Source organism: Dermochelys coriacea, chromosome 2 (genome assembly GCF_009764565.3).
Source record: "Dermochelys coriacea isolate rDerCor1 chromosome 2, rDerCor1.pri.v4, whole genome shotgun sequence".
Classification (NCBI taxonomy): Eukaryota; Metazoa; Chordata; order Testudines; family Dermochelyidae; genus Dermochelys; species Dermochelys coriacea.
Genome location: NC_050069.1, coordinates 57,814,832 through 57,823,579, shown reverse-complemented (window position 1 = coordinate 57,823,579; position 8,748 = coordinate 57,814,832). Strand labels below are relative to the sequence as shown.

General features: G+C 44.8%; 1 protein-coding gene across 1 annotated transcript; it reads left to right on the top strand.

The window, feature by feature from the left end:
* Positions 1-333: 333 nt before the first annotated feature.
* Positions 334-4,105, top strand: TMEM70 (transmembrane protein 70). The gene is made up of 3 exons (XM_038389148.2): positions 334-659; positions 1,613-1,724; positions 3,444-4,105. Exons 1-3 carry the CDS (start codon positions 405-407, stop codon positions 3,872-3,874), a joined length of 798 nt encoding a protein of 265 aa, XP_038245076.1. The 5' UTR covers positions 334-404; the 3' UTR covers positions 3,875-4,105.
* The last annotated feature ends 4,643 nt before the right edge of the window (positions 4,106-8,748 follow it).

The following is an 8,748-nucleotide window of genomic DNA, read 5'->3' as shown; positions in this document are numbered from 1 at the left end:
CCCGCTCCTGCGCGCCACGGAAGCTAGCGGGAGTTGAAGTCACACAGCACTTGGTAGGTTTAGCCAAGCTCTTCCCCAGTAACCCTGCAGACACTGGGGCTGAGCCTGTCCCACTGAGCGCAGAAGCCAACGGGACTGGGTTTGCCACTGGCTTGAATGGGATTCGGATGCCTGCGAGGCGCGGCTGCCCCGTTACAAGGGGAACCAACGCTCCAGGGCTGCAGGAGGCCGGGGTGTCTCAGCCTGGAAGCGCTCGGCTCCCGAGGAGAGTCACCATTGGAGCGGGAGAGGCCGCTGGCCCAATCCCCGGCAGCGAGAGAAGCGCCTCGGCTCCTCCCCTTCCTGCCCTGCCCCGCCCCGCTGCGGGGGGATCCGCTGAGCAGGGCCGCGAGCGGGGGTGGGCGATGCCGCTCCTGGCGGCGGGCGGCTCCCGAGCCCGAGCCCGGGCGCTGGCGTTCTGGCTGCGGAGCGCGGGGCGGTGCGCAGCGGCCGCGCTCCCTGCTCCGCCGGGGAGCCGCGCAGCAGCGGCCTGCGGCCCCCGCTGGGCGGCCCTGAACGACTCTCCAAGCGCGTCTAGTTGCGGGGTGCCGACGCTGCCGCTGGCCCGAGGTCCGGGAGCCGTTGGAGCCCTTCCCAGGGCTGACGGGAGAGTAGAACAGGTGCAGGAGCGCGGGACGCTGTCCTTGTAGCGGGGCTGCGGGCAGGGGTGGAAACCTCCAATCAAATAGCAGAGAGAGAGGCGGGGGTCTGGGTTGAGGAGGCCGACCCAGCGACATCCCCGCCCCCAGTGTACGGGATTAATTTCCTAGTTCCTGAGCAGCAAAAGTAAATGCAGAATCTCCCCAATTTGAATCCATTTTAAATCTTCATTGTTAACGGTGCGTTTAACAAAGTGTTTGCTGGTGGATAAGAGTAAAGGGTCAGAGCAGAGAATAAGGTGTGTCCAGTTACTGCTGTCTGTCTACCTAGGTGCTTGCCAATACAAGCACCTAGGGAGATAGACAGCAGTATAGCCAACCACAAGTGTTTGGAACTCAGGAATCAGGCTCCCTAAACCATAACGAGTTTTTAAAAAAGAGATTCTGGGGTCGTCCCCCCCCTTTTTTTTTTTACTTTCTGAGTTCACATTCTTTTTCTTTGCAACCATGTGAGCTAGAAATTTTCTTTTAAATGAAATATGAGGTTCTTGTGTAATGGCAGGACTCTAGGAGCTGGGGAGTCAAGTAAACCATGACATTTTATCACAACTCTCACAGTATTTGAAGAGCTGGCAATGCTGAGGATTGATAGATGGGTGACCAGAGACTTGCAATGAGCTTGGACTGTGTGGCCTTCTGCCTGTATACAGCGCACCACTGAAGTGTCTAGGGATGAAGGGTTTTATGGCTGCATATCTCATTTCTAATGCCCTGAATCATTAAATCCTCTGTTTCCTAACATTTACAAAATAATTACATTTACTGATATCTATTAAATTCTTGAGTGTAGTTGTAATGTAATTAATTTTTAGTCTCTATCCTGTTATAAATTCAACATCTACATCAGGAGAAATCTGAAATGTATGTAGACGATGCTAATGCTTTATTTGCCATGTGCTGCTTTCATCCTGTAGATCATATTTTCTCGTGTGGCATCTGTTCGCTGCTTCAGCACCTCCTCCTTTAATGGACAACCAGAAGATGGAAGACTAGTTTACACTGGGAATCTGGCAAAGACAGTGTTGGGTATGTGATTGAAATGTATTGTTTGATTTATCTATACTTAAGCATGTCTTTAAAACATAATTTGCTGTTGGGAATGGAGCCCTCCTGTTTCTTCAGATATGCACTAAGGACCACCTTGTGGTCCCCTGTATAGCCGTATAACCAACCCTAAAGGTTCAAATAAAATGAGTCAGATTCTAAAAAATCACAAGATATGTTCAAAAGTGAGCCACACTCTAAAAAACCATGAGATTGGCCCCAAAATCACGAGGTCTTTTTGGAAAAGAATTACACAATATCTTCAGATTTTCTAACTCCCCTGCTTGTCCCCAGTGTGTGGTTTTTTGACAGTTAGTGCTGCCAAATTTATTGAGATTGATTTTTTTTGACCCCACTGAAGTAGCTCTGACCCCCATATCTGCCTATCCATCAGCCGCCCTCATCAATTCTTCTCCCAAGTCTGCCCAGTACCCACCTCAGTTCTGCACACACCCCTACTTCAACTCTGATCTCCTGCAGGTCCTTGGGTTCTTCACACCCATCTTCCAGGTCTGAGGGTGAGGCTGCAGTGGGGTCCCCTGTTCTCCTTCTCAAGGCTGGTGTTGCAGGGATGGAGAAGATGGGAGGAACAGGAGCAGAGAGCAGACAGACTCATTGTTCACAGCAGGGGAGGAGGGAGCAGGGCTGCCTTGAGCTATTGTGCTCTTTCTGCATCCCTGTCCCATCCTCTGTACCCTAACCCCCAGCCCAGAGCCCGCTCCTGCACCCCGAGCCCCTCATCCACAGCCCCACATCAGAGCCCCCAGCCCAGAGCCCCCTCCCGCACCCTGAATCTCTAATTTCTGGCCCCATCCCGGAACCCACCCCCATTCCAGACCCATACCTCCCAACCCCCTGCCTCAGCCCGAGCTCTTTTCCATACTCCAAACCCCTCGGCTCAACCCCCCACATCCTGGAGCCCCCTCCTGCACCCCAAATCCCTCATCCCTGGCCCCCCCAGAGCCCGTACCCCCTAGCTAGAGCCCAACCCACTGCCTCAGCCTGGAGCCCCCTCCAGCACTATGAACTCCTCATTTCTGGTCTTATCCTGGAGCCCTCACCCCCTCCCGCACCCCGGTCCCCTGAGCCAGCCGGGTGAAAATGAATGATTGAGGGTGGGGAGAACGAGCGACCGGGGATGGTGGTGGAGTGAGCGGTGCGTGGGGCCTCGGAGAAGAGGTGGGGCTGGGAGTGTGACACAGGTGTTTGGTTTTGTGCAAGTAGAAAGCTGACAACCCTAAGTAGCACAGTAGTGAAGACAAGCCCTTAGTTCAGTCCTCTGTGAACAAAATACATTTATTCCCTCCCAGCTAAACTTAATGGAAATATTACTCTTCTCTAGCAATATACAATATTTGATAGTTATAACTGAATTCATAATAGCTATACTTTTGCATAAGCAGTCATTACGCTACCAAGATTTTACTTCTTACTTTGTGAAACGTTTTGATAACTAGAATATTAAAGGTGTTTCATAAGACCTAACTTTTAGTTTATTAACCATAGAAAAGGAGAAGGGCTGAGGGCTTTGATTTCCACATGATGACTTCAGAAGTTCCACCATAAGAAGAGATTAACTGAATCATCATTTAATTTAGCAATTGAAGTAAAGCAGTGGGTACATAAGAACAATGTGTATAAAGGACTGTAGGGATAACTTTGATCATAAACATTAACCTATGATTTTCATCTCTTATACAGGTGTGAAGTTTTTCTCTTACTCTACGAGCATATTTAGTTTTTGCATGATGCCCTACATTATCTTCAAAACTGGCATTGGAGTTGAAAGTGTGATTTTACAAACTGCCTTTTATGGCATTGTAGGATTCTTTACATTTATAACACCAGTTACCCTGCATCTACTTACAAAGGGCTATGTGGTTCGACTGTATCACAAGGCTGAGACGGACACATACACCGCCATTACATATAATGCTATTTTGGCAGAAAAAAGAACTGTGTTCCATCAGAGGGATGTCAAGGTTCCAGACATCAGCAAGATGTTTACAACATTTTATGCCAAAACTAAATCAATGCTTGTTAATCCAATGCTTTTCACATATCCACAGGACTATAACCATCTCATGGGCTATGACAAACCTTTTTATTTTGACTTGAAGGAACAAAAATAATCCAGTGAAAGCAAATAGAATTAGACGATAGAGTGAAGATGACTGTCTTTTTTTTTTGTATTTGTCCAGTGCATCATTTCTAAAACAACACACAATTCTATAACGCGTTCGTAAGTGTCAGATAATTTAGAATTTCTTTATCATATTTCAGAATGTATAGAAACCTGAAGCTTTTTTAATTTCAAACAATCTGAAGCGTCTCCTCAGAATTAAAATTAAAATAGATGCTTATTTTGTCTGTTTGATTTCTGCCGTTACAGTAATGAAGAGAAGGAAAATGGATTTGATCTTAATTTTATGCTGCAAGCTCCCTAATACAGTATTTTAAAGGAACCATTCCTTAAAAAAAGCAACATTGACTAATCAAATACACGAGGAAGAATTTTGAAGCCCCCCAAAAAAGGGTCTGTGTCTTAAAAAGTGAAAGGGCCAGATTTTTTTGGCTTGTCTTGTTCAGATGCTATATAAAGCAGGGGTGGGAGCTGCAGGGATGGGGCAGCACATAGAACTGCCTCGCTGCACCTTCACGTAGGACCTGGAGTGGGGACATGCCACTGCTTCTGGGAGCTGCTTGACATAAGCGCCACTGCTTGAGGTAACCCCTGAGCCCCTCCTGGGCTCCAGCCTACTGCCCTAGCTCTGATTCCCCTCCTGCCCTCAGAACCCCTCAATCCCAGCCCAGAGCACCCTCTTGCACCCCAAACCTCTCATCCCCAACCCCACCCCAGAGCCTGTACTCCCAGCCAGATCCTTCGTACCCCCCCGTGTTCCAATCCCCTGCCCCAGCCCAGAGCCCCCTCCCACACTCCGAACCCCTCACCCCCAGCCCCACCCCAGAGCCCGCACTTCCAGTCAGAGCCCTCACCCCCACCACCTTGCTCCAGCCCAGAGACTCCTCTCACACCCTGAACTCCTCATTTCTGCCCCGAGCCCAGAGACCACATCCCTAGCCAGAGCCCTCACCCCCTCCTGCACCCCAATTTCGTGAGCATTCATGGTCTACCATACAATTTCCATACCCAGATGTGGCCCTCGGGCCAAAAAAGTTTGACCACCCCTGGCATAAAGGAAGTAGAGACTGTCCATAATTCCCCAGGTAGGAATATTCCCAGCATGAAGGAATTCCCAGGAAGCAGATAGCTACTGTTGCTGGCACTACAACTCCTTCCCTGCAGCTCTCTCTGGAAGGCACTGAAGGAGTATCTGGACCACAATGCACTCTGGCTATCCCTAGCTGCTGGATGGTCCCTTGGGGATTGTGCAAGTTAGCTGGAGCAACTCCCAAGTTACTCTAACCTGTAACAAGGCTGGGGTGGAGAAACTGTGAGCCCATAGCAATGCCTTAATAGCCCCTCTGCTGTGCTCAATAAAAACAGCTCAGCAGAGAATCTGGTCCACTGAGATAATGCAGCATGTATATTTGACAACAGAACTGACTGCAGAATGTAGTTAAATGGGGTCCCACTCCATGCTAATGAAAGCTCTGTTGCAAAAGAAATCTCCCATGGAGTACTGCAGAGTCTTTTGGACCCTATTTTCTTTGGAATTCATAGCACTGCAAAGAAAACAGCTTGATTACAAAGGGGGTTAGGCCTCTGAATTTCTCTGTCAAAATGGATTGCTTAGATCAGTTTTACTCTGTACAGAAATTGGATTTCAGTGTTTCTTTTTTAGAAAAAAGGAAGGTTTGGAGATGTAAGCTGATAGGTTTTTTGTTTGTGGATAAATATTCAATTCCACCTAAAAAATTAAGATGTAATGAAAGGCTTAAAATACTTTGAGGTTTAAAAAATTGATTGAATTGACAAATAATGTAAAAGAAATTCAGATGAATCCTTTTATACCAGCAATACACTTTATATTAGGGCAGCGGTTCTCAAACTGGGGGTCGGGACCTCCTTTGATTGGGGTCGCCAGGGCTGGCTTAGATTTGCTGGGGCCCGGGGCTGAAGCGTGAATCCCACTGCCCAGGGCTGAAGCCAAAGCCTGAGGGCTTCAGCCCTGGGCTGCAAGGCTCAGGTTGCAGGCCCCCTGCCTGGGGCTGAAACCCTTGAGCTTTTGGCTTTGGCCCTTCTGCCCAGAGCAGTGGGGCTCGGGCTTTGGCTCCTCCACCCAGGGCAGCGGGGCTTGGGTAGATTCAGGCGTCAGTCTGCTCTCCTGGGGTCATGAAGTAATTTTTGTTAGAAGGGGGTCATGGTGCAATGAAGTTTGAAAACCCCTGTATTAGGGGAATCTCTTGGTGCTAACATACTAAAGAAGTTACCTTTATGAAGAAAAAATAATTAAGATTTTTTTTCTTTTTAGATTTCTCCTAAGTTCCAATTTGGCAAAAAGGCTTTTTGATTACAGTCTGTTTTCTTATTTTAATGTCTCACTAAAGAGAGACAGAGTATCTATATTTTTATATACTTTTATTCTATGTATTGATCTAACTCTGGACACATTTGTTGAATCGTTTAAAAGCAAACCAAGCTATGGAGGGGTTTTTGTGGAACTTTTCTTGTTTCAAAATGGTTATACATCTTAATGACCTGTTCCAGCCCTCAGTGAAGACACTCCTCAGGTTAGCAATAAAATGCAAGAGGCGGTGTGTCTGTAAATGATGGTGAAAGAGATGAGACCAAAGACAAATGATTTAGACCACCTGAAAAGTATAATAATTGCTCTGAAATCCACTGTTTGAAGTATTAGTGCTGAGTGCAATAGAATTTTATACATAACTAAAAGAAATCTATACGCTCTTGCATTTGCTTGGTCTCACAAAGGAGCTCCTAGTTCCGTGCAATTTAGTATCTGCTGTCATGGAAGTTTACTTTAAAAAGATATCAGCTATGTTCAGTATCCTGCTCTCCTTTTTTGATACTTGTTTACACAGGCTGAAGTTGGCTTGAGCTCTTTTAAAGGAGGGAGAAATGGGAATTTACAAAGGAAGGAAAAAAATATAGGAATTAGATGAAAGAAAGGGGCTTGTATTTAAGCGCTTTAAAACATAGCAAAATTTTCAATTTTCCCTCCTCACTTCTGCAGCAAAATTTTCACTGCCATTTAAAGATTTTTGACAATTCAGAATTTTACTGATTAAACTTAAAATAGCCACACTGAGCTATCAAATCCCATGACCAATTTTTAAAATGAGGGGGGAAAGTGAAACTATTTTATCTATCTAGTTGCATCATAGCTGTGACACATAAATCAGTGGCCAGGACCCACGCAGTGTGAGTGCCACTGAAAATCAGCTTGCGTGCCACAGGTTGCTTACCCCTGGTGTAATCAGAGGTTGATATATCATAGTTATGCCACTAATGATTGATGGCAGTGGTAATCTTGCAGCTTTTTTGTTGAATTTAGACATTTAAAACACAATTTTATTAATATCACATACAAAATATGTCTTTGCCTTTCAGTATTATATAAGATTACATTTACTAGACAAACAGTTGAAACATCTTAGATGGTTTTTATACTGAGAGTTTACAAAATAGTTATAAACAAACTGGAGTAAATTATGAATTCAGAAATATCTCAGCCAATTATAGTTGAATTTAATTTCTTGGCAGGCTGTAACCCTTTTCACAATTACAGGACTAACTACATCTTTGAGCCCCCTCTCTTTGATCCCCTTCAGATGCTAGGCCCTGCACCTGCATTTCTATCTGGGTGGAATCCTGAGGTTCTCCTGCTCTTAGACTGGATTCCGAAGTTACAGCACCTTGTGTACCAGCTGTGATTATTCAGACCTGACTGGTTTCAGCACCTGCATGTCTTTCCCTTCGGAGCTATGACCAGTGGGGAATAGTGACCCAAAACAGCCTTTTCAAAACAAAGTATTGTTTAATCTTAACAGTAGGAACAAAACCAAGTAAAAGGCATTTTAACACAGTAAAAGTTCTACATGCATATCTATCTAACCTCTAATTGTAGGTAGGACTGTCTTAACCTAGACTCCCCAACCTCTGGAATCTAAGTTCACCTTAGCTCAAAACTCTCTGCTCACCCCGCTTCACGGAGTATGTATCTTCATAACCCCAGCCAAAGTCCTTTGTTCTCTCTTGTGTTTCCTGAGCCTGGTCAAATTGGTTCTGTCAGCTCCACAGGTTATTGGAAGCATGCTTCAAACTGGAAGGCTCTGTGTTGTCTCTTGTCCCTTGAAATGTTTGCCAGGAACCAACCACTACTTCCTGGGTGTACTTCCTGACACAACTTGCTTGTGAATTAACTTGATATACACAAACAGTAAGTATTCAGTAACCCAATATAACTGTCTCAATAACCAAGTTACATAGAGGATTAATAAATTATTATAGATCAGCCCATGTTCTTTAAAATCTTAAATACTGTAAATTGTCATCTAATTTAAAAACTTTTTATAGGTATGATATAAAATACAGTCCTAACAACATCCATAAATTATTAATTATATTTTCCCCACTAGCTGCCAACATGATTTCTGTGATATCTGTCGCATACATAGAGCCTGTGTACATCATGCAAAGACCAAAAGTTATGCCTAGAGAATGTTCTTGGGGAATTTTGCAGCAAATAGTGGTTTGCAAGCACAATCATTGAAATGTGTACCTGAATTGGCCTCAGATTGTGGCTAATTATTCCATAAATGTTAAACTTTGTGTTTTTCCCTCATCATAATCAGTCTCTCATAATCTGTAAAGAAAATATTTATAAGCATATTTATATTGTGAACAAAATTTTATTCACACAATTTGGAGAATGTATAGGAAATTGAGCTAAATAAGATAAGATGAGACATTTCATTATTATTTTCAACTTGTTTCCTTTACTCTACTTTTTTCAGCTGCAGTCTTTGCTGTTTGTCCACTTGCCAAAGGAGGCAAAGAAATAAAATGCCAAAGCTTTAA